Below are 27014 nucleotides of genomic sequence, written 5' to 3'. Positions count from 1 at the left end.
GACTGAATGGTGTGAATTTTTAAACCTATTCTTTTGTACATATGTTGGTTTACTCATTAAACAAGTGAGACAACACAGAAATGACCAAGTTGGCATTTAAAACCATTTTTGATATATATGTAAATATATTTCAATTTTGATTACTGACAGATTATTGTCTATACGTAGTCAAGGTCAATTTTATTTAGCATTTGCAGTTGGAGCCACATTGAAATTGGGGTGCAAGAGCTCAAAAATCACAACAGATCAGACAGACAGCATATGAAACAGCATACATTTTAGAGTAAAAAAAAAAATCACAGAATAAACATTATAAATTAGAAGATTTCTAAATAGTAATATTTAAGAAAACAGATTAAAAAAATGCCTATACAAGGATTGGACCAGCAATCGCCCAGTGTATGTGCGTAGATGACATGTGAAATAGCTTATAAAATAATAAGCAAACAATCACCTAACTCATAGTAAAAATAGTGTGTGCAGCTATAGATTTAACTTTCTAATATAAGTTATTGAAGCTCTGCTCTGAACTAGGAAACAAACTCTTTGCAATACAAGTGGTTTTAGTAAAAGAAAAGTGACATTTTTGTTTATCTGTTGTTGTGCAACATGCTCATGCATTTTAGATTTGAAATTAAAGAACGACTGTGCCAGCTTAAGATTCTAGGTTGTAGAAATTGTAGCTATTTATATAGATCCCCAGTTTCAGAAGACCAAATTCTTTTTGGCATAATCATATTTGGTTGCAAATAATTCGTATTCAGTACCTGAAGTCCTCTTTCAATCTTCAGTCAAAAGTCAGGTGACTGACAGTAAAGGACAATCCACTGCCCCACCTAAAGCTCCTTGCATTGCCTGAATGCTCAGGATGATTGCCTCACTGAGTTGTACTACAGCTGCTTGCAAGCTACTTGTCCTACAGTCTTTACTCAGTACGGATGAAAGCACCCACAAACACGTCTTCCACTTGCTCAGTTTCAAGTCTAGTTTGTTGGAATACAAAGCCCAAACTTCAAAACAATGCGTTACTGTTGTTCTACTTTCAGATTTCTGTAAACTGGGAAACTCTTCCTCTGTGCTATTTGTCAGACTTGATTGCATCTAAACTCAGCTGAAGTGCTTTTGATTTCCATTTTCCATATAACTGATGTAGTTCATAGGATTTAGGACATTGAGGTTTTGATTCAGTGAATAGTATCAGTACCTTTATCTCACCTAAGCCTGGCTGAAACAGCCAACAACAACACAGGACACCAATTCAGAAATAAGCTCTCTTAATCCTCTTCACTTCTGCCCCTCTGCTCTTCAAGTCTTAACGGTCCAGTTGAGGGTTAGGAGGAGACGGATGACTGCCCCATAGGAAAGACTGGCTGCTACGTAGAGAAAGTTTGCCATCTAATGGAGACAGTGTCGCACTGCTTTTCAAATTATTTTCCTCTCACACATCATATTTATCTGTTTCCCTCTTTCTGCATGTATCTATGTATGCATCCTCTGTGCTTCAGTTCAGCTCTCAGTTTGATAAGTTAAATTGTTTGATGGAATTCATTTTTCCTTGTTTGCCAAAACTTTGTAATTAACTAAGTGTCTAACTGCTCTATGCAGTTTGTTGAAGTGAAGAATGTGTCTCATGTAATTCAAATGAATGTTTTGAATTAAATGAACAATTAATTAAAATTTTAATTACACCTTTCTGTCTTATTCTCTTTTTCAGGTCCAGTACCCCTCACAGTGGAGACTTGAATATTGTTCATCATACTCGTACTACAGTCAGTCCCTGTAGCCCGTTGCTTCATGGAGGGGTTTCCTGTCCACTGACCCAGCAGCCTGCCTCACTGGATCAGCAGTCATGTCCGCCTGCAGCACCTTCACTGAACACGTGTGGAAGCCAGGCGAGTGCAAGAACTGCTTTAAACCTAAAAGTCTGCACTGTCTGGCTCAGAGTGGTGGAGGGAAGCCTCCGTCTGAGCAGAGGCCTCCAACAAGTCAGCAACAGAATCCACCCCCTGCTGGCGCCAGAGCCAACACTAACCTTACCATCAGCTCCCAGAGGGCTGGTAGTGGGTCTGCCCGCTCAGGACACTTCCGTCCACCAGTGGCTAAGAAGCCAACCATTGCTGTTAAGCCCACTATGATGCTGCCCTGCTCCTCTGCAGGACTGGATTCAGACGGCAACCTACAACGACCACCAAATGTGTTAGAACAGGGCAAAACATCAGCCTTCACAGTTTGGAATCGCAACGGACTAAACCGTAAGAGGCCTGGTGGACCCAGCAACAACAATGAAGGAGAAGATGGCAGTGAGGAGATTGAGGGTTATGGACCACTTAGCCCAAGGACCCCTAGTGGAAATAACAACAACAGTGGACTGGCAGATGTCCTGAAGGAGATTGCTGGGTTAGGCCCTGGCCCCGGCCCTAGCCCCACTCCTCTTTCTGGTTCCAAGGACCTGTTTTGGGGACGAATCAGTAGTTCATACCAGCGGTCCTTGGAAAGAGGCCTTCCGGCCTCAAGCTGTCTGGCCATGGGGGGCAGCAGTAGTTGTGGTGGTGGCACTGGTCAAAAACGGGTATCCCTTAGCGATAGCTCCGAGATAATCAGCACAGAGGGAGGTCGCTTTTGCTACCCAGAGTTTTCCAGTGAAGATGAAGAAGAAGAGGATGATGATGAGGAAGACACTGAAAGAGATGATGATGAACATGAGAGCTGGGATGAAAGTGATGAAGAGTTACTAGCCATGGAGATCCGTATGCGAGGCCAACCAAGATTTGCAAATTTCCGTGCTGCCACATTGTCTCCAGTGCCCTTTGCTGCAGGGAAAAAGTGGAACACTGTGCCACTTCGCAATCGCTCACTACAGCGGATTTGTGCGGTTGACTATGACGATAGCTATGATGAGATCTTGAACGGATACCCCTCCGTAGACTCCAATGGAGCTCTGCTTCACTATGGACCCCATGACATGCAAGGCAGCGGATTCCTATCAAATTCAGAGTCTACCACTTCTCCAGAATCATCGTCATCACTTCCAGAAGATTCTCGAACAACATCCAGCAGTGGGAGCAGTGCCCCCTGTGCTCTTCGAAATGGCTTGCATTCTCCCACATCTACTAAGACACCAATCCCCTGCACTTCTCCCACAAAAAAGGAGCCTGTCCACAGAGCACTGAGTCCACTTAAGGTGACTGAAACACACAAGGCTGTTCTGGCTATTAGATTAGAAGACCAGGACGGCAGAGAAGGTTTGCCAATGCCCCAAGCCCTTCCTGGTCAACCAGTCACTATCAGTTTTAGTCCCACAGAGGAGCAAGCTAAACCATACCGTGTAGTAAATCTGGAAAAATCGCTCATCTGTAAGCCTTACACTGTGGTGGATGTGTCAGCATCCATGGCCAACAAAGATGAGCAGACTCCAGACGCTACTATTCCAAAACCCAAAAACCTTTCAATGCCCTCCAGCCCTACATCATTCTGTAGCACACCTGTAGGTCAGCCCCTGTCTCCAACCTCCCCTCTTTCTCCTTCTTCTCCTGTAATGCCAACATCGCCCACATCCGTAGCTCTGTCAAGTACCTCCCGAAAGAAATCAGGGAACATACGCTACCAGGAAGTGTGGACATCAAGCACAAGTCCTCGCCAAAAGATACCTAAAGTGGATCTAGGGGGTGGGAGTAATCCTAGCCCCTCTATCCCTACTCAGCACTGCAGCCACAAGTCAGCTCCCACTTCTCCCATTGCCGGGCTGTCTTCCTCCCGAACTGTACCAGTGAAATCCTCCAACTTATCAGAGATAAAGTTTAACAGTTTCAATAATGCAGGTATGCCTCCTTTTCCCATTATTATCAGAGATGAGCCAGCCTATGCCCGCAGCTCCAAGAATGCTGTTAAGGTACCTATTGTTATCAATCCAAGTGCATACGACAACCTGGCTGTGTATAAGAGCTTCTTGGGACTCAGTGGAGAACTGCCACAGCCAAAAGGGGTCGGCAATAGGGTAGCCAGTCATACTTATGAAGAGATTGGATCCTCTGAGAGTGTCCAGTCCTCCTCAACTGAGAAAACTGTCTCTGGTAGAGGCACATCAGAGAGAGCCTCTTTTGAAGCTCCACCTGAGGCAGTGTCAAAAGCACCAAATTTACAACCTAGAACCACTACAGACTCTAGCACTGTGACAAGCACTGTGATGAGCTCCACTGCTGGGGCCCTCTCCCCCACTACATCGACAAATTCCCCTGCCATTACTGCAAACCAACCTAAAACCAGCCCTACTGCCAATGCTGTTACACGCACTTGCAAGACAAGTGGAGACGCTACTTGCAGTAAAGATGATAATACAGACTTAGCCTTGTCCTCTGGGACAGAGGCAAGCCACAGGGAGGAAGCCAGTGCTGTGCTCTTACAGATTGTGGCCTCCATCCAGCCTCCCCAGTCTCCTCCAGAGTCGCCCTCAGTACAAGCCAATACTCTCAGTTCTGAGGAACTGTATGCCCTCCCACCTGATGCCATGAAGGAGACCCTCACCAGACCCAAGTCTCTTTTTTCCACAACTGACGGCTGTCTTTCCAAACCCAAGAAGGACACACCCTCCAAAGTTTTGTCTAAATCTCAGAGTGCCTCTGCTGCTGTCCCACTCTCCAGTCCCCGGTCAGAGCCCAGTGCCCCCTTCCCCCCTCCTAGATCTACATCTTCCCCTTACCACGCTACTAACATCCTCCAGAGGCATTTTAGCAACTGGACCAAGAGCTCAGCCTCCAGTTCTCCTGTACGACCCAGTGAAGGTGAAGCAAGTCCAGGTGGAGAGGGGAGACGTATTTCAGCAGAAAGCTCCAAACCCAAACGCTGGATCTCGTTTAAGAGCTTTTTCCGTCGGCGGAAAGACGAGGATGAGCAGAGAGAACGGGCGGAGAGAGAGAAGGAGAAAGGCAAGATAGTGGGGCTTGATGGAACTGTCATTCACATGCTTCCACCACCACCAGTTCAACAGCATCACTGGTTCACCGAGGCAAAGCCAGAGGATCCCAACCAGAAGCCAACCATCATCTTCACCTACAAACCAGACAGTGGCAACACCCCCGGGGACGGAGAAGGAGAACTACGAGTAGAGGAGTGCAAAGAAAATGTGCTACTGACTCCTGATGAGAGCAAAGAACCCAGATCATTGAGCCCAGGGCGAACACCACCCTCAAACACCACAGGATGCGATCTCATCAGCAAGGATTTAAGGTATTTATCCAAGATTTCTTACTCACTCCTCTGATGCCACTATATTAATGTATGACCTCATGACAAGGGTAAAGCCTGTAACAGTAGAAATAAATAGTAAGGACTCTGCTTAAAATTTTACTCAGTTGGTAATAGGCAATGTATGTCATAAATGTGGTTTCAGATTTCCATCAGAATAATGAGAAAAAGAAAGAAAAAGAACGTGAAGCTGCTAAACTAAATATCTTTTGCAGAGGGCTCCCCAAACCAAGAACTGACATGGTTAAAGGGGTACTTAAGATTTTTTGAACTGGGGTTGTATGAAGTACTTATCAGTAGTTAATGTATTATGTACTGTAGGTGTTAGTCAGCATGCCCCCAGTTTGGAGAAACTGGCAGAAGTGTTAATGTAATGTACCGCTATGGAGACATCACCAACAAAATGTATTTTGGCCACCTAAAAAATCAATACTAGTTTAAGTGCATGCTATATTTAGAATATTTTCACCGCTTCACATGGCTCCAGACAGCAATTTCCATTGGGGAACTCAAGCTGTTGTATCACTCCCATCAAAGCCAGACTCCATTGAGAAAAACAGTAATTTAACATTGCTAAACACAGGAGCTGCTGATCTACTGCTGCCTTGATCAGTCAGTTTGTCTGTGTTATTTTGTGACTTTTGTATTTAAAAGGGTTTGGATTCACCAAAGTCACACCATAACACAAACTAACTGCTTGAAGCAGTGGTAGACCAGCAGCTGCTGTTTTAACTGGCGGAAATTACTGTTTTTATCAGTGGGGTCTGGTAGCTTTGACAAGAGCATAGATGGGGAACAGAGGCTGTTAACTGCTTCCCTGTCAGAAAAAGGGCTGTGTGCAGCATGGTAAAGTGGTGAAAATATTCTAAATATAGCAAACAATTAAATTGATATTGATTTTGCTGCTGACCCATGTTCACAGCATGGCTTCAGTGGTACTCCTGCCTGCTTCCTCAAACTGGGGGTGTGCTGACCGACATCTATTGTAGGTAATACACTGACTATGATAACTACCTTATACAACCACACTTCAAAAGATCTGAACTATCCCTTTAAGGTGGATATATCTCTTTGTAAGAGTTATTAAGAATAAAAAATACCACCCTATGATTTGCTAGGTACTCACATGTGTCCGGAGTAGAAATACGACCTGTAGGATTTTGGCACTCAGACAGGATGCATTTATGCAGCTCTTGAAGTCCTATAGAACGATAAACCTTACAGAAGAAGTTGCTTCACCAGAAAACAATCTAACTGGGGTTTTTAAAAGGTGTATGATACTTTGAGCTGCAGTAAGATTGAATATTGCTGTTACGCTTTAACATGCCTTTGTCTTAAAGGCCTGCTTTAGTGAAATTGTTGGTAATCTATCAAAATCCACACATGCTCGTCCTACATCACCACTTGCTGAGCTAATGAATTATTTGGCATTCAGTGCCCGTATTACCGTTGCCCACATGCATTCCCTTCAGAGCATTCATGGCACCCAGTTTAAAATTAAGATGCTCAACCTTTGCCAGCTGCTCCTCTAAAGTGCCAGGGGTGCTTCTCTCCCCTATCATACAGATCCCTCATCACAGATTCTAGAGGTGTTTGCTCATAATTTGGCATGTCTGCTAGCCCACTTGCCCAGTCACCGCATAGGCTGCACACAGCCTGTGTGGTTTCTTCCCTTAATGCCATCTATTACCTGAACAGCAGGCTCTGTGCTCTGTTCTCCCTTCAGGAGGAGACCTCAATGTCTTACAAGTCATCCAGCAGCAGTCAGATCAACCTTCACTCTATTAATCACTGCTATATTGTACGTGTCATATTCCCTTTTGCTCCTCAAATTACATCAAAGCCTCACACATACACACACACAAAGTAATCAATCTACTTGGCAGTTGAGTGTCTGTATTCTTGCATAATAAGTTCATTATTTGTCTTTGACCTGCTGTTGCCCTTTGTGTTAAATTTCTGGGGGTAAGTTTCCTGCAGTGTGAGTAATGATAAAAACTCTGTGACCGAAAGGCGTTGGTCTCACATTAAAGTTGTTCTTTTATACTACAAGTGTTGCTGGACTTTTGACCTCTTTAGATTTCTTTCCCTTGTCCATGCACCTTGTAAGTAGGTGAAGTTGTGCCAAAAACCCAACCCTGCTTCCATGGTGTGAATGATAGTGCCAGATAACGATAACCCAGGCATGCCAGGTACATTTTTATTTTTTTGTGTGCTTAATTATAAGCTTGTCTCTGCTGGAAGTAACTTGTTTTTGCCTTACAAATGAAGCTAAGTGCCCAGAAATGTCAAATAGATGCTGCATTGGCCAAAAAAAAATCATTCATCAAGAAAGCTGTAAAGTGAAATCACTGCTAATAATGTGAAGTACTAATCACTTTGACAGCAAGTTGGATAATACACCATAAAAACATTCCCAATTCATTTTGTGTTAATCAAGCACAATATTTACAAGCTCACTGTTTGATGACAGCAGGATCTGATCGAGAGTGAGTTAAGCCTGGAGGTGGGGTAAAAAAAAAAAAAAATCACCTTTTTCCTCAGAAATTAAGGAAAACTAGCCTCAAACTCCACCATGTTCTACAGTAGGTGATTCAATAATGAGACATCTGACTCATCCTGATGTACCTGGCACAATCAGTTTGTTAGAAATAGTTATCTCTTATTATCATCAATGTTACCACATGCTTTATTTTCAGCATGTGTAACATTCCTGCCTAATTAAATGCAAATATATGATGCAACCTGACTAATTAGTACATCATCATCATTCATTTATTTGTCACATGAAATCATACAAGGTACAGCTCCAGTGAAATCTGATCCTGTCAGCTCGTTCAACTTGTTCATTGCAATTTTTTGTTTCTTCTTACATTGAAGGCTGCTACTTTATAATTGGCCATGTTTCCAGACTGGCTGCAGTGTGTGTTTATGGCCTCCTGGATTGGTTCTGGTGATCGGTGGTTTGTGGTTGTGAAATGATTGAACTGTAGTTTTGGGTACAGTTGCTTCTGATGTTTTACAAATTAAATCCACCACAGGCCGAATCCATTGATGTCCCCTAGTTATGTTGATGGTGGCTCCATCTCTTGAGTCACTGGAAGCATGTGCTGTGGTTTGTTCTCATATCTTTATCTTAACAAGATGGCTGCGTGGTCACTCCACCCGAATTAGAGATGCAGCGATCCAGCTTTTTCAGTTTCGATACCTATCGCGATGCTGTGGCTTTTTGAGTATCGGCTGATACCCGATACCGATCCAATACCATGGTTGACCTAAAAAGCTATATACCTTTACATGTAGAACAGAAAAGACTAGAGGCATCAGGCATTGATGACTACACAGTTCTTTACTAAGATAAAATGAAACAAGATGAAATGGATTAATGCAATGATGAACTATTTATTTTTAACAAAAATAAACAATTGTGCAACAGCAGTTGAAATAGTGTGAAATACCTCCATACAGCAGATTCTTCCCTTCGCTCCATGATGTATGATGTAGTTCGCGTCACAATAGATTTAAAGGGAAAGGATCGCCTCAGGTATAGGTTTTCCGATACCCGATCCATCTATTTTAATGATATCGGGGCCGATATTTGATCCAGATATCGCATCGGTGCATCTCTAACCCGAATATGGGCAACACCACTGTGCAGCCCCCTCTGACCGGTGTATTGCTGTGATCCAGTGCAGGAACAGGACAGCACCTCACATTCCCACTGTCACACCAGTCCTCACTTATAAAATACATGCCTCCTCTCCTTCTCTCGCCAGAGTCCTCTGCTCTGTGAGATTTTCATATAGAAAAAGAATCACTTGGTTGAATGGCGCTGTCCAGGATTTAGCCAAGTTGCGGTGAAACAAAGGATATTACAGTTCCTGATATCCCATGATGCAGCACTGAGATTGTCCAGTATCCAGTTTCCAACGCTTGTACATCTTCTTCATCTTTACTTGATGTTAACTGATGTTTACATTATAAAACCTCGACCTGGCTAGCTGGCAGAAGTTAGCTGGAGAGTAGAGTTTACGGACTGGAGAGTTGATTTCCTCATCCCAGACCTCCACCATCCAACGCCAACCAAATAAAGGCGTCAACAACTTTTGCAAAACAGACACAAGTTTTGCACAAATTTTGCGGAGCTGACAGAGGGGCCACTGTGAAGGTCCAAGCCCTTTTGTAGAAGTCATGACTGGGCACCAAACAAAAGAGGTTCTTTTGTTATATAAAAGCTTCCATCCATTACTTAAACTACAATATTTCCTTGATGCTTCCTCCTTATGTGTCATGATCATACTTGTAATCAAGCAAAGAAAACTAACTGATACCACACACTGTGAAGCCTCTAGACTTTGATGTATTTTGGGGGTTGTATTGGAAAAATGTCACTTAGCATCTTGCTGTGTTTCACAGAAAGCATCCCACAGCCACCCACATGATTAGTTGGAATAGCACTGTGAGATTGTTTACCCACTGTAGCATTCTCCACTCTCACGTACAGTTTAGCTCAGGCGAAACTTTTTTAGATGTTCTTGTTAATCTTCTCACCTGATCCATCACATTTTGATTTCCACCTTACACTGCATGTGTTTTTCTTTTCTTCTCCTCTCTTTGCGCCCCTGTCACCTTCATATTATCCACATCTACTTGGGTTGTTTTCAAGGTGCGTGGCTTTCCACCATCACCGTCTCTGTTTCGTGTAATTTTTGCTCCTCTTCCATGACGCATTTTTATCCTTTGAGCCCAGAGCACTGTGAACTCTTGAACATTTCTCCCCTCCATCCTGTCAAGAGCTCGTCCCCATTCTGTCTCTTCTCTAGCTTCCGTGCTTTTTCTCTCCTCTTAAAGTTTGAGCTCTAGTCATCTTTTATTTCTTCCACAAGTTCCTGTCTCTTTTCTCGCTTTAGAACAAGTGGTACAAGAATCAAGCATGCACTAGTTTTGCTATTAATATGGGAAGTCTAGGTAATGCCATGCTAAAATTGGGTGTGTGGTGGTGTACTGTATGTGTTGGAGAGTACCCTCCCAGTGTGTTACCCAAAAGTTTGATGCCAGAATCTACAAGTTATTAGTCAGAGCAAAGTTTGTGTTCTCATTCCCTTCACACAGACGATGGTTTTTTACTCAAATAAGGAGAAATGATTTTTTTATCTGCATCGTTGAAACGGAGTTGGTTTTTTAATAAACGATGTGCATTGAACAACAAGGGAACATCTGCCTCAACACATTAAAATGCCAAATAGTCTTTTCCAACAAAATCATTTCATTCACATTTGATACAATCAGAATTTTCTTGAATCACTACACTTATTACAGTTACTTTTTAAGTAATGAACAAGTCACATTCACAAACCGACTAGTAGTCATGGGACAATATAATGATTTTATGTCATGATTATCGTGACCAATCACCTCCATCAACTTATTGTGTTTTTTTTATCGTGATTTGTGATAAAATTGTATATTGTCCCATCCCTCTTGTCCAGCCACAAACATACAATTAACAAATATAAGTTAATGAGGGATCACACTTGTAGCAGACTGAATTTAATACACCACACCTTAAAGCAGTGGTTCCCAACTGGTCTACATACATTTAGCGTCATACTTGCATCATGTCATCACGCTAGTTTGCTGCCTCTGTCAAGCTGTCCTTTAGTCACTTACTCTACAGCAGGAACTAGCACTTCAAAATAAAAGCTCTGTGCCGGAAATTCTCTGTACTTAAAAATAAAGTGTGTTTCTTACAAACTTGACTTGTTCGCAAGTCACTTGCGGTCTAATCAGAATGGACCAGAGACCCACTTTTGGACCACGACCCACTAGTTGGGAACCACTGCTTTAAAGCATTCTCACCTTTGGTCTCTTGTGCCTTATTTTCTTTCCATCTGTCTCCTACAAACATTCTTTTTTGACCCTGCTGTTTACAGCCTTCCCTGTGAACTTGTCAATGAGTAACTAGTTCATTCACTTGGTGTGTTGGTAGTAGGTTACAGTGTTACTCCACTGTCTGTCTGATGTTTATCCGAGGTACTGGCACATGGTTTTGAATTTACCCATAAACAGAAAAAAACCTCCCTTGGTGCCTGAGCTTTGTTTGTTGATGTGGAAGAAGATGTGACAAAATTAAAGTCTGCAGAAAGAATGTGTGCAGGCGCTAGTATGATTGTTATTCACTGCATGGTCGCTCCAATATTTAAAAACCGTTTCATAGATTTGTTATTTTCAAAAATCAGTACTCCTGCAAAGTACCAGAGCTTAAAAATCTTTCTGAGAAATGCAACTGAAGCAGTTTCTAAATAAAGCTATTTATTGGTTAATCCTTGCTGTTTAAACAATGTCTTCATAACACATTATTGGTCCCACTTGCCTGCTCTAACCACTGCTGCTGACAAATGTTAATATATGCACAATATGTTAACATGTCAGTATTCTTAAGTCAGCAAAGTGATGAGTTTTAAGCCACTGACCGACAATGAGCTGATTTGTGTGTTGACTTTGTATGCTTGCTATACTGACTATTTGTCTGCTTTTTACATTGTTGTCTTTTGTGTTTGGTGAGTTTCACCCGTGGTGGACAATAAAGATGTATTCTATATTATATGTCTCCATATGGAACAAAATACCTTTGGTGCAAATGCAGTAAGTGAAAGGTCTCTGAGTAAACAGGCCAGCAGGTCAGTGATTACATGTTACAAACAGGTCAATCTACAGAGCTTTTGTTTTGATTGGCAAGTGAAGGGTTAACACTGCTTGGGTTTTTTTCTTGGCTGGAAGCAGTTTTATTGGCTAACAGTGGGTGTGCTCTGCAGCGTTGGCAAACACACATTACCTTAGGCAGGTAAGAGCATTCAAAGAGGGAGACACAGAGGAAGACAAAGAGAGAACTTACGCAGGGAAATGCTTTCTGATTCTTCAACCACTGGCCTGCCTGCAATCACTGCTCTGCCTAGAATGTGAATTCACTTTCTGCCTCGTATTCAAGGTTTCCAGATGGGAAGCTGTGTGAGCCAGTACAGTGGGTAAGAACTGAAAGCCTTTTCTTTCATTCACCTCTGTAAATACCTGTGGCCATCCAGGCTATTTGTAGTTGTATTGACTTAGCAGGGAGGAGAGACTTTTATTTAAGATTATATGATTTTTGTTTTGGATCAGTGATTGTTCATTTAGCACAGCAGAGGGCTGAGAAACAGTGAAATGCTCTGGGGCAGCTTCATGCTGTCTGAACAAGTCAGGTCCTGACATTGTACGTGTAGCAGCCATAAAGGTATTTATTGTGTCAAGGGCCTCTCAAGGTGTGGATCCAGACTGGATGTTCATACAGGATTAGGTGCTGGGGATTGTCTTGTTTATGATTCAGTGCTATTTTGGGAAGTTTTGCAGCTGACTTTAACCCATTGGTGGTCTGGTTTTTAACGGAATTAATGCAAGTTGTGCCTTCCTGTATGATACAGTACAGTGTGTCCAGTTAGTTAAAACGAGAACCATGTAATGGCATCTATTTTTGTAGACAATGAAGGGAAGAATAAAAGAGGAAACATGTAATGCCAAAAAAAGGTGAAACGATGTAAGTGTGCGGAAATCTTTTTCTACCCAATGCCAAATGTTCTGCATTCAATTATAACACGCTGTACGACAGTATATGCTGTTTTGTTTGTAATTTTACTCATTCTTTACGCCTCCATCTCTTCACAGTTTACTTACTCTTTATTTTCCAGTTGGCTCACAACACTGTGATGGGCCTTTTATATCAACTGTCTGCTGCTGGCAAGCTGGCAAGTGCTAAAGTAATGCACTGTGGCAACTCAGAGGCTATTGATCGACTCTCTACTTTAAAAGAGACACAGAGGGCTCGTGGTCTACAAAGACGGATCATAAACATGTCAGATCTGGTGTTTTCCTCAGACACAGAGCCCCAGGGTAGAGACAGACACATGGGCAGCTGGGTGTTTTCTTTGAGTGCTCACTTTTCTAGTACGTCACGGTCAAAACTTGTGTGCGTTTTTTTAGAAAGAACATCACTGCTCTCATACAAAGTCTTTGTCTCCAAAATGCCAGTATTAGAATAAATGCACAAAATGGCTGTTTTCAGATTAGCATCATATTTGGAGGGCTGCAAGATAATGGTATTATGATTTCTCTGAGCTTAAGCTTGAAACTTTAAACCTCAAAAATCTGTATTCCTGCTATGTCAGCGTCAGATTTGATCATGAAGTTACCCTTCAAGTATGAACTGAAAAATATCTTGGCCCAAATTTATGTCGTCATGAATTGTTTTGTTCTGTTCTCTATTTTTTTCCATTTCCCACTATCTTAGTGTTCTTTTAGATGCAAACTGAATTTTAAACTTAATTCAATGTGCCTAAAATGAGTATTATAAATGTCTAACTATTTTTTATGTCTATAATCAAGGTACATATGGAGGCTTTAGCACTTTATCTACACTCTCTATGACTGACTGCTGCCAGCATGTTGGTGATAGAAGAATGTTTTTGTTTTTAATTGTGCATTAGATGCTGTAAAAAAATATAAAGTGTGCTTCAGGCCCCAAACATTCATTTAAACAAAGTCCTCTTTGAGCCCTGTTGTCCCTTGAGTTGTGCTTTTTCCCGGCAGGGACTTTTCCCTGCGATCACATAAATCATTAGTCATATTAGCAACATGTGCAATCCCGATTCCAGTCAGAGGAAATGACACATCTGATTCAGACTAATACAAACATTACTGTCAACCTGCTCCACCCATGACAACACCTGCGGCTATGAAAGCAGCCTGTGAACTTTTTGTGACCTTAAGCCTTTTTATTTTTCTTTGAGCTCATTGTTTTATACTTTATTTATCCTCTCTGTCCTTCTGCTGAATAGTAAAAAGATAAAGATAAAAACAGCGTTGCCAAAATTATAAACAATAAACCACCACAACAGCATGTGAAGTTTAGAGCAGATGGCAGGCCAGCCACATGCTGAAGAGCCAGGTAGCAGGTATTTTATGTATTACAATGGGGGTTAAAATCTACAGTAGTGTAGAGTGTCACCCAGCCTGGGTGGTCACAACCCAGGTGGCCTGAGCCTGTAATGTCTCACTCAGGTCGCACTGAAAGACCACGGCTGGACTGTTAACAGATCAGAGGGCAGTAACCCGGTCGCTTAGGGGATCTTATTTACCGTGATCAGAGGGGCAGACTGATCCCAGATGGCTCGCGATGAAACACCAGCTGTTGAGATTTATTCAGCGTACAGCAGCGAGACACAGATACCCAGGTGACTGTGAAAAAAATCTGGATGTGACTTGATGTTATAGTTAACTTTAATTAAAAAGAAAGGCTTTGTTAAACAAAACGCTTCTTTTGTAGCTGTTTTCATGCAGCTGCAGTCACTCTTAACCCTGCTTAAAATGGCTGTCATATATTTGTTTCAATTCTGCTTGTCAGATTGTGAATCTTATTGCATGTTAAGTGTTTTCTTTTTGTGATTGTATTGCATCATTTCACTTAGATATGTGAGATCCCAGTTTGCTCGTTCTCTGTGAACCTCTCTTACATGTGTTTTCTGATGAAAGGCTGTTTAAAAAATGTGATTCAATGCTGTTGGTTATGTAGCAGCTCTTGAGGAACCAAGGTTCGCATTTGTATTTGTAATAGTAATTCACAGGTTACCAGTGTATCAGCTAGATGAGTAAATATTAGACATAGTGATGAGAAAAGAAAAACAGAAGGAACTTTCCTGGTAATCATATGGCAATCCTCGGTCCTTATTTGCCAGACAGAATTCTACTTGCTACATTTGAAAGCCATTACTGTCATATGATTGTTTTGGCCTGTTGCACCACCCACCGCCGTCTACCAGTCACACGGTCAGTAGATTCTCAGCATCAGTTACAGTTACGACTGAGCTACAGCAGCACAGCAAGCAGCATTAGCAGTGTCCTGGTACATAGCATTAGCAGCCGGCTCCTCCTCAGCTGTATCCCGGCAGCAGTGTTAGCAGCAGAGAAGTCGGACTTGCGCGAACGGTCCGCTGGAAAATCAAAGATCAAGGATGCAGCGACACGGCCCTGCCACGGCAGCCGGCCGTGGGCAAACAAATCAGTCTCCAGCGTGCCGCTGTCCAGCAACCTCGAATCTGTAGGGGGGGGGGGCGGACACGACTCGCGGCAGTATTTTGAATTTGAGTGCAGTAACCGTTTTGGCCACATTCTTACATACAGCGCCTTCAAACAGCAGTCCACTTTTGTGTATTGGTGCAGTTGGTTTTTACACCTGATGCGAACTGTACCCATGTACAGATAAACCATACTTGACACCACCTTTTCAAGGGGACTTGGGCACAGATCAGTGTGCCGTGCTTGTGTATGATACGTAGTGGTCACAAACAAACAGGACTTTGGGGTCAAGTGTACTCTGATCTGGATCTGGGTCCCTGATGTGAAAGCCTTTAAAGATAACCTGTTGTTAAAGGTGTCCTGTGTTTGTGCATTTTCACATCAATGTTTACTTGCTAGCAGTCTTCTTCTTATTTGTGTTTGCTGGTGCATTTCTGCATATCTCAGTGTTACCACCACTTGTAAATGAATGACATAGTGTGAAACCATTGGCAGGAATCTGTATTGCATCGCCTATGTTCACGTGGACTTGCATGTGTGTCCTCTTCTGCATGCACAAGACAAACAAAATGGGGACACACACTCTATAGCATTACTTAGAGTCAAGAACTTCACATGCTACCTTTAAAATTCAAACTGGTTTCTGACCATGTCAGACATGTCAGAAACATTTTTTCTTGCAGTGTAATATTGAAGTGTTGCACACAGGCCCCACTGGCAGTTGTGGCCCTGTCACTTCCTTGAGAAGACACATACCGTATGTGGCAGATCGCCTGTACAACTTGCATCTCCGGCAGCAACGAGCTACAGTATACGACAAGTCTCATCATAGCATCCCTAGGGCTTTCACACTGTGATTGAGTCACTGTGCAATCTCAACACTCAGTGATAACACACAGAGTAACTGTAAGATATGACCCAGATTTCCTAGTGGCCACAACTCAGCCGAGCCACTGTCAGTATATTATGAAGTCTACGGCAACCCATTGTAATAGAGAACATTATACATTCATCTGCTGTAAGTCATTCTGAGGAGCGGTGTTACACAACAGAGACATAAAACGCAACAAATCAAAGAGGACGGGCGTCGTGTTTTATAAAGCCTCACTCCATAATGCTTAAATGAATGTCTTGAGGTGACACTTTACATCAGTGTTGCTGCACTTTATATGTCATTCAGCATACAAGGAGATCACTATTTTATTTTTGTTTTGTTTTTTAATTCTTTACTCTAACTTGTTAAGCTTTAAGATGCCTCACTACATTCCGACAGCTTTGTTAAACATCTGCTTCTTCTCTGTAAATGCAGCTAATAATCACATTTAAGTCTGTCACCTTACCATCACACCTTTTGATCAATCTGCTGCGGCAGATGAAATTCATCTCACCACTTTAAACACCTCAAATCATAGCCTCCCACTGTCACTGAGGGATCTTCAAAACATATTATCACACACCATTGTGACCTGCTTTGCCTCCTTCTTACACCTCCCCTCAGGCGACGTATGTGTAGTTGCATATAAAACACATCAGGCTTCAAAAGCCCTGTGCTGCCTCTAATTCATCACTTGCTGAGAAGAAAGAAGGGAGCTGATGAAGTGGTGCAGACAGTGATTTCACAGATGTAAAAAAAACTGCCCAGATAAAAACACATTGTTGTATGTGTTTTGTTCATATCCTGTGATGTTAGATAGACAAAATGAATAATGACAGACTGAAGCCTTTATCAATAGCAGCACATTTATCATCTACAAACACCACTGTCTCAGCAGAGCTCGCTGTTATTATCCTGTTCCTCTCTGACTTGTTTTGCAGATATTTTCATGCAAAATTAAACCTTATCATCAACAAAATAACTCGAAGCAGTGGGGGAAAATATCATAGTTAATGAACAAAGGGAGAAGGAAAAACAATACTAATTTAATCAGACTGTTAATGAAGCAAGTACTCCACATTTTCATAACTAAACGAGCCATGGCTCTCTCTGTCATCCGCAGCCAGTTACCAGCCAGTGCCAACAATGCCAGGGATCGGGAGCTGCCCTGCGCCGCCTCCCTGCCTGCCAGAGTGAATCTGGGGCTGGTGCTTGGGGAGGGAGAGGAGGGCCATGCCAACCAGGTTGCCACACCGGCCTCAGCCAGCGATGGCAGCGCCAGCCTTGGAGAGCCAGAGGAGGATGGGAATCACTCCCATCACTCCCACTCTCCCGCCTCCAGCCAGTGCAGTGCCACATACAGCAACCTGGGTAAGAACGACACATGCAGAATGATTTGTTATTTAAACTTGTGCATCATAAAGCTTAAAGCATGTACTTAAAACAATACTTAACTGTGCTGTTGAGGTAAGTAGAGACACAACATAATCTCCAAGCTTTTAGTGTTCAAACGACCACGTTCCCTCTGAGTGGGACTCATTTACTGCTAATGCACTCACCACAAAATGACAGCACAGTAAAACTGCCTCTACTTTATGCGTTAACTGATTTTCACCTGGATTGTATGTCTCAGTGCTTCTGAAATTAGTTTGTATCCTTCTGCAAAAAGAGACTGTTTGCTGTAATTTACAGTGAACAAGGTATTCATGCAGCTCAGAATAAAAAAACGGAGAGAGACACGGGGAGGAAATGCAAATACGCTGCTGATGGTGCACCACAATCCCTCAGGGCAATAAACAAGCTATATATGGTTAAACGCCACAGTGTTTGGGCTGCAAATGATATTTTTGTCCAATTTGCAGCTTTTTTTTTTTTTAATAAAACTGAACACATTTTGTGTTTCTGAACAAAAAAAGAAACCATCATGTATCTCTGTACGGATATTCTCTTTAGCATTGTTGTAAGGGGAGCTGGAGTCAGTGGATGAATATCACCAGACTCTTGTCAGTCCTCAGTGTCTGCAGCTCACTTCACTTCTAAATGGCTGATTTTACTTTTCTCCAGCATCAGCACACCTCATGTGGCAAGTCATAATTTATTCCCTGCTAAAAACAGCTGGAGCTAGACACATCTTGACACATCTTGTCACACACAGCCTGTGACTTGGAATCTAGAATAATTCCAAATATGTTATTTTAGATGGAGGTGGAAATCTTTGCCCCGAGGTTATTTCTCCTATTTTGGGGCTTTTTCTTTCTCTCTTAGGCTGAGACTAGTCCTTATCAGTTCCTATCTTGCTTTAACATATTTATCTACATGCTGAAAGTGGATCACTAACTCACATGTATAAGGGATAGCACCATATCAGATTTTCACTACAGGAATATTGTGGCAGGAACAATTTGTAGCGACTGCAGGAAACAAACTAAAAGTTGCGTAGAGGCTGGTTAACTCGTCTGACACAGCAACAAAAGATTTGTGGAGATCCAAAAATATGTTTAATAAATTTATTGATGAAAAGGAAAAGGAATTATAACATGCACAAACTTATCATCGAAACGATCACAGCGAACAATGAAAAGTGCGGTCAACAAAGAAATACCGTAACCCACTCACCCTCTTATGCAACCAAAAAAACACACAAGTGAAAATGAGATGTTCATATATGAACATGTGACCCAACTATCCCCATGTGACCCAACTATCCCAATAACCACAATCGCAAAAAAAAAAAAAATATATATATATATATATATATATATATATATATATATATATATATATATATATATATATATAAACCATCCCAAACTAATTAATCCTAGTGATTTTACAAAATCCATTCCTTTCTAAATTAATTCATGGCTGCGACATAATTCACAGATTATCATGATCTCTGTAGAAAATGTAAAACCAAGAAAATAATCATAATTCTTCAGTTCATATTCATCTTTAAATTAGTTTATTGTGCGTTTGTCTCCTTTTTTTAGCACTCAAAATACAAGATAGTGAAGTGGTAAGAGAGTCTGCAACCATAACTGTATAAAACTGTGCAAAAAAGAGCGAATCAGAATCAGAAATGCATTATTGAGGGCAAATTGTGATTCGTTAGTCGTTTTGTTTTTAAGTATTGAGAATTATAAGAAGTAAGAATAAGAGTATAGAATAGAATATGTAAATATAAAGCAGTAAAATAGAAATTAAAATGTTCATTAAAAATAAAAACAAACATGCATTACGCTACAGTGTTTAACACAAGTACTTACGATATTAAAAATGTGAAGGAATTATGCTTAATAGATAGTGAAAAGCAACGAGATGGCATCCGGGGAGGGAGACAAAGTGAAAATGGAAAGAAACAGAAAGATTCAAGAAGCACTGGATTATTTACACATTATTAACATGACATCATTTATTCATTTTTAAATATGATTGTCATCAATGCCGGTGTATCATGACACCCATAACATAAACCAACAGATTACCCTTCTGTAAACATCTAAATCCTAGTTGTTGTATTCCTTTCTTTCTCACTACCTTTGTCTCTTTATTTTTTCTGGAATCATTTTTGATATGACTGATGCATTTGAAGGCTGCACTAATAACCACATTACAAGAACACGTGCTGCCTGACTGACCACAGCACTGCTATTAGTGTCATAAAAGCTTTTGACCTCATATTACTGTGTATCTGAGACTAATTATTACACTGTCTTTGTTCTCTAAATATTCCTAATTGTGTGGTCTGACACAGCAATGTTCAAGTCCACTTTGAAAAAAGAAAAAAAAAATAAGCGTGAAAGTCTCTCCACAGCTTGAATTTTTCACTCGCAGGCATTTGACTCATTTACACGTCGACTCCTCTGCTTGTAGTACACAAGTCTTAATCTTTTCTAGCAAATATAAACAGCTTCTAGTGGGAGTAAAAAGAGAGTTGTGTAATCTGAGCTTTCCAGTGTAAATGCACAAAGCGAGTGGAGTCAGAAGAGCAGACACACAGAGACGCTAATTTGCAGTAGGAAATAGAAACAGACAAATCTGTATCATAATTGTGTATTTCTGTTTTTCTGTGTCTTATTCCTAATGTCTGTGAAGTTGTAGATTGGTGTAGGGATAACAGAGGAAAAGTTTTTACTGCACTAAGGTAAAAGCAGGATACCAGACAATCATCAGGAGGCACAGGCACATCTATAAATCCTTTGCAGGTGCACCACAACCCCAAAAAGACAGAAATCCACACAGCACACTGCTGTCTCATTCTCAGTTCTTCTGTTACTGTAAAATAAAAATGAAGATTTGGGAGCGAGATGGCACTGTGCAGATTTTTTTTTCTTTTTGAAAGCAAGAAATCCAAATGGCAAGAGAGATATATTTGTCAGGATTTATATTTATTTATTTATTATTTAATTAGTCTTTTGTATTAATATTTAATTCCTTAAGATTTCTGTCTCAGCAGCTCATGACAATTTCAGATATAACAACAGAAACAAAAACAGAAATGATCAAATAGCTAGAAGGCCCACATACCACTTTTTTGGTTTATAGTGCTGCTGCATGCAACATTACGCTCCTCGATACCATGATGACAAACTTGCTCTGTTACCATCCCCATGCTGGAGCCTGATTGTGCTCGTTGACAGTGGACATTTCATCATCAGATGTTGTCAGCAGCTCGGTGTTACAGGTTTGGAGCGATGAGCACATTAAGACCAGGCTTTTTTTTTTTTTCTTGCAACGGAGAGGAGGAAGAGAGAGGTAGGCACAGCTGTCAAACATAGCCAGGCACTTGAAAACATGAAGCTCTCTGTGTGTGGGAAAGGATCTCGCTGTGATCAAGTGGTGTGTGAGAAAAAAGAGAAAGAAATAGAAACACAAAGTGGCGGAGAGTGTGGGTTTGTGGAGCAGATGCGTTACTGAGGTGCTTCGCTGTGTGTTTACACATTCTGCTTGTATGGTTTGTGTGAGGTTTAAAAGGCACGTGGGTCTTAGTTTCCTGTTCATCAGAGACAAATTGTTTGTTTGTGTTTGTATGTCGGTGTTGCACTAATTATTATTTTTTTGTACAAGGGTTTGTGCAAGTTGTGTATCCTGCGTGCTTGTGTGTGTGTTTGTGAAGCTCCGGGTGCACACAGGCTCCGTGGATGGATATATTGTGAATGTGTTAAAAGCTCCCTGGATGATGCATGATGAGCTGCCTGCAGCCTGATTTTACTCGTCTGCATGCTGCTAATGAGGAACGGGGCAGGGGTGTGTGTTGATGTGTTTGTGTGCCTTCAAACATTGTGCAGTAGCAGTGAGTCATTTTTGTTTTGGAGGGTGTGTGCGGCCTTCAAGATTGAAAGGTAACTTAAGTATTTTTCAACCGGGAATCTTTTTTTCCCATGAAGTGATGAATTGGCAGCAGCAAAACAGGCTGTAATGTAACAGCGTCATTTTTCGTCCACTAAAAGTCCTTGTTTTTGTCACTGACAGGCTTAGATTGCTGCTATATGTGTCTGACAACATCATGGAAATGATCCCTACAGAGAGGTTTTTTTTTTTTTTTTTTAAAGAGTAGGATGTTTTTTGTTTCACTAGAAACAGCCCTGAAATTGCTATCGTCATACCCACCAGACTCCATTTAAATAAACAGTAATTTTATTGTTATCAGACACACTTCATTCCAAGCTGACAGAAACAATAAAACTCACAAAACCTGTCATGGTTCGTCTTTCCATAGTTCCAACAATCACCAACTGTGATTTGGTTGAAATAAACCCTTAGTCCACAGAGAAATATGTGACAATATGCTGGCTTGATACACACTAAAATTACTGTGTATTTAAATGGAGTCTGGTTGGTTTGGTGATTTGGAGGCTGTTTCTGGTGAAACAAAAAGGATCTTACTCCTTAACAAGAAGGTCTATTTCTTTAGGGATCCTTCCCATAATGTTGTCAGACACTTAGAATAACAATCTGAGCCTGTCAGTGGCAAAAACAAACACTTGTATTGGATGTAAATTGGCGATGCACAAATACCCCATGTGGTTACATTGCAGCCTGTTTCACTGATGTCAGCTGCAGCTGCTCTCGCTAAGTACTAAACCAATTTCAAAAATTGTTGTCTCCATTAGTCACTTAGGGTGCTTTCAAACCTGCTCTGTTTGGTTTGGTTCAGTTGAACTCAAGTTTGTTTTCCCCCTCAGTGCGGTTTGTTTGGGCAGGTGCAAACACAGCAATCACAGTCAGGTGTGCACCAAAACAACCGGACCCTGACCTTCTTGAAGAGGTGGTCTCGGTTCGGTTACAAACGAACTCTGGTGAGAACGTGTTCTTTCCTCGATCTGAACCAACTACAGTCACATGACACATTGTTTGGGTTAAACATGAGCATGTTACAGTTCTGGAGGATTATTAATGTGCACCTCCTCCTGTACTGCCTTAATATGCACATTCAGCACATCCAATGCATCAAAACATTGTTTTCTAGTTGGAGCCGCACCTCGTTTTCAAACTGTATGGTTTGACTAAAATGAACAATGACAGCAATGTAGTCCACGATGAGCAGCGCTAAAATCAACCTGCGTAGTTGTCCCTCCATTGTGACATTAGAAAGTGTCACATTTATCTTGCAAGTGTACTCTTCTTCAATGCTTGGTTTACTTCCTGGATTTTTCCCACATGAAAATTCTGACCAATCAAGGGCAGCTCTCTTGAGCAAGGCATTTGATCTGGTCCCCTATTAACCCTATGGGCCCGAACGACGCATAGTGCGTCCAAATTCACACCTGTTCTTCTCTATTGATTTTCTCCGCTACCGTGTGTCATAGCGAGAAGCCACACATATCACATGAAACAGCAGAATTGTAGCTTTCCGACAAGGCTAAGTTGTCACTGACACTTGTCAGTAGTCCAGTGTTTTCACAGCGAAAAAAATGATAAAGTTACACTAAAATTATGTATAACAGAGCTTTCATACAGCTTTGCACACACATTACTCTTGGATGGATTACTCGCGAATGCAGGCTCGCACAGAAATGCCACGCATATCACATGAAAGCGCAGGAGCAGAGCTTTCCAGTGATGCCACACACATCATTGTGCTGTCATCCCATCATGCTATAAATCCAGATTAATTGTCTACAAAATAAAAACCTGACGTATTTCTTTATAATCCATTATACAGATCTTGTTATCAGTCACTTCATATAGTGAGGAATATCGTATCTTACCACGTCTTAGGCTTGCGTGTGTTTCTCCCTGTCTATCCACATTTGTAGTCCAGCTTTCAAGATGCAAATATCTCCATATTGTCCAGTTGACACTCCATCAAACTTTGTATGACAAGACCAGCCACTTCGCCTTTGCGCACCCTAATGCATACTGACAGGGCCGTAGTCACCATATACATTGAGGGGGACACGCCCCCCCCATTATATAACTGAAACTGAGAAACAACAACAAACTTTGTTTACTGTCAACAAAGTGGCAAATTTTATCTTGGAGGACATCACTGCACTTGGCTGACTATTTTTCTATGATCTTAGATGTAAATATTGCATGTTTCTTTCAGATAAAACACATTTTTGACTTGTGAATGAGTCAATGGAATTTCTTGCAATAATGAAAAAATACTGCCAATCATGACTGCCTGGCACAAACCACATGTTTTGGACAGCTGTGAAGTGACAGAATGTCCCACCATCATGGTTCTTATATTGCCAGATTCCAGAGAGTCTCCCCTCTTCATATATGGTAGAATATGTCATTTTACAACTTGCTATGCTGAGATACATGTAAAAATGTAAGAATTTAGTCACACGGATTTGTTTTTTTCATTGATATAAAAATTAATATAAAATACAGGCACATAGAAGGACATGTAATGATGGCAAATCTGGTTAGCCCAGATTGTCCTGAAAAAAAACAAGATATAGCATGTGTATGTAGCCTTTATAATGACTGTGATATGAGCTTAAAAGTAAAGGCAGTAAAAATACCCCAAAAACGCCTAGGACCCATAGGGTTAAATGCTGCCGTGAGAACACGAACATTATACAACTTTGTAACAAAATTAATCCCAGATTCAGACCAAAACAAGAGAACTCTAGGTCTTAAAACACCCTTATTCACAAATACACTGATCCAGGTTGAAAAACAGTAAAGTTACCCTTTAACAACATGGCTGCTAAGTTTGCCTATTTGATTTTATTTTTGTCTGTTGTACTTGTCAGAATGGCAGAAATAGAACTGACATGCCTTCACTCTCTCTGCTGTCCACTTTCGCCTCCAGCAATACTATTTGTTCACACGTTTTAGTGGAGATTCACATTCACTCAGTGTCTCTCTCTCTCACTGGCTATATATACAGTATACACACAGTCGTGTTTTAATCAGAGCATCAGGCAGTAGGAGGCAGAGCACTCACAGCCTCACTCAGCGAGAGATCTCCAGTATTGGTGGGAGCGTCGAGCCTGCCTGTTGGCACCAGCGGCTCCGTGCAGACTCTCAGGAATGGAAGCAGAGACAAGCATTTCACTCTGCCTCCCTGCGCTGCTACTGCACAGCGTTTACCCAAAAACTTTGAGGCGTTAGTGGAATTGAGGTAGGCTTGATTTTCTCCTTTCTCCTCGTCTCTTAGTATTTGTCTCTTCCACCACCTCTCCCTCGTTTATCTCTCTGTTATCATGTGCCGCCTGCTCACCCCCCTTGCCTCTTTGTATTTCTCTTTTTCTGTCACTTCCCTCACTTTTACCAGCTCTAGCCACCCACTCCTCTGCTCTCGCTTCATTCCTCCCCTCTGTTCCTCTTTATTCTACCCACCTCCTCCATCATTTTATTGGAGCATGATGGCTGCACACTGCTACGGCAACAAGTTCCTTCATCTCCTTACAAACAAATACAGGAGAATACTGGTCTATAGAGCTGTGAATGGATGGCCTTAATGTGGTAGTGCTTTATATATATTTTATACATGAAGGATAAGAGCAATTCATTTTTATTTCCCTTTAAATTAAAAATTGTTACAGTTGCATCATGTTCAGTGTATTAAGAGATGACTAAACTGTAAATTATTCTCCACCATTTGTGAGTTGTAGTTTACATTTATTTACTGAAAGAGAAAGGAAATCATGAACCCAACCCTGCTGGATAATGTGCGATGCCTCTTGAATTTGCAAAGAGTTGTCTCAGACACATTAGGCTCTGTGTTCGAGAGGAGAAGAAAATGCTATTATCTTCTTAATCCGGAACAGATTTCGGAGGGATTGGGACTCTCCACTGTTTTATCTCCTCGAGATGGACACAGGTCAAAATAAGTTTAGTTGGACAGCAGTGTGTTTAAATGATAGGGAAGTAACTTTGTACTTATGGTCATCAGTTTTCATTAATGTGGACCACTTTCCTGAAACATTAAAAAAGATGTTTGATGGGTTATTTTAGGGGGTCTTACTTTTACCATGCATCTGTCACAATGTTTGTTCAACTGAATTGTCAGTATCCTGATATGAGACAAGATATTGTCTGAGATTTTGGATACAGTAATATCATAAGTGTTGTCTTTTTGTGGATTTAAAGGCTGCATTACAGTAAATTTATGTAATTCTCTGAACTTACCAGACTGTTCTAGCTTTTTTTTATTGTTTACCTTTAGTCATTTAGTCATTATATCCAAATTACTCATGATTATTTATCAACAATCTCAGTTAAATATTTTTGTGAAGGCACCAATAGTGAACCCTACAATATCGTAGCAATATCGATATTGAGGTATTTGGTCAGAATCACCAGGCACAGATAATAATAGCAGTGTAAATTTCCAAATCTGATCCTATTCCTTCACACTAAGATTACAGCATGTTGTGTAGTTGAATTAAAAGGCCATATTAACTAAGAACTATTAACTAAATAATTGAAATCACAGTCAAAATGACAAAAATAATGTTACTCATGGTATTTTAATATTGTTAATATTAGATAAAAAAAATGTAGTCTACAACTATTCTTATCAGACTAAAGAAGAATTTTGAAGGTGTCAATTTAGGCTCTGAAAACATTGTGATGGATATTTAAACAAGGAATGATAATAATAGTAACTTCATTTATATAACAGTTTACAGAGTTTACAAAGTGCTTTGACAAACAAAGAAAAGCTGAAGCAAGGTACCCCAAAGGCGAGATAGTTTATTTTTTTTTATTTTATTTTATTTATTTATTTATTTTTTAATATATATTTTTATTTTATTTATTTTGTTTTATTTATTTTTTATTTTATTTATTATATATATATATATATATATATATATATATATATATGTATGTATGTATACTGCTATGTTACTGCTTTGCACACTCTTGGCATTCTCTCCATGAGCTTCAAGAGGTAGTCACCTGAAATGGTTTTCCAACAGTCTTGAAGGAGTTCCCAGAGGTGTTTAGACTTCTGCACAACACAACTGATGGTCCCAACCCCATTGATAAAGCAAGAAATTCCACTAATTAACCCTGATAAGGCACACCTGTGAAGTGGAAACCATTTCAGGTGACTGCCTCTTGAAGCTCATGGAGAGAATGCCAAGAGTGTACAAAGCAGTAATCAGAGCAAAGGGTGGCTATTTTGAAGAAACTAGAATATAAAACATGTTTTCAGTTATTTCACCTTTTTTTGTTAAGTACATAACTCCACATGTGTTCATTCATAGTTTTGATGCCTTCAGTGAGAATCTACAATGTAAATAGTCATGAAAATAAAGAAAACGCATTGAATGAGAAGGTGTGTCCAAACTTTTGGCCTGTACTGTATACATATATATTAATG

The 27014-nt window shown here is 40.8% G+C and overlaps 1 protein-coding gene across 4 annotated transcripts in view; it reads left to right on the top strand.

The window, feature by feature from the left end:
* peak1 (pseudopodium-enriched atypical kinase 1) overlaps positions 1–27014 on the top strand; it is a 156396-nt gene that overhangs the window by 110805 nt on the left and 18577 nt on the right. For all 4 annotated transcript variants that reach the window (XM_078167711.1, XM_033634786.2, XM_033634788.2 and 1 more), the window contains 2 exons: positions 1715–5223; positions 17343–17590. In XM_078167711.1, coding sequence (XP_078023837.1) covers positions 1850–5223; positions 17343–17590 — 3622 coding nt within the window. In that variant the 5' untranslated portion in view covers positions 1715–1849. The remainder of the gene's footprint in view (positions 1–1714; positions 5224–17342; positions 17591–27014) is intronic.

Source organism: Epinephelus lanceolatus, chromosome 5, assembly GCF_041903045.1.
Source record: "Epinephelus lanceolatus isolate andai-2023 chromosome 5, ASM4190304v1, whole genome shotgun sequence".
Lineage (NCBI taxonomy): Eukaryota > Metazoa > Chordata > Actinopteri > Perciformes > Serranidae > Epinephelus > Epinephelus lanceolatus.
The sequence above is the reverse complement of the archived record's forward strand: the minus strand, read 5'-3'. Positions and strand labels throughout refer to the sequence as shown.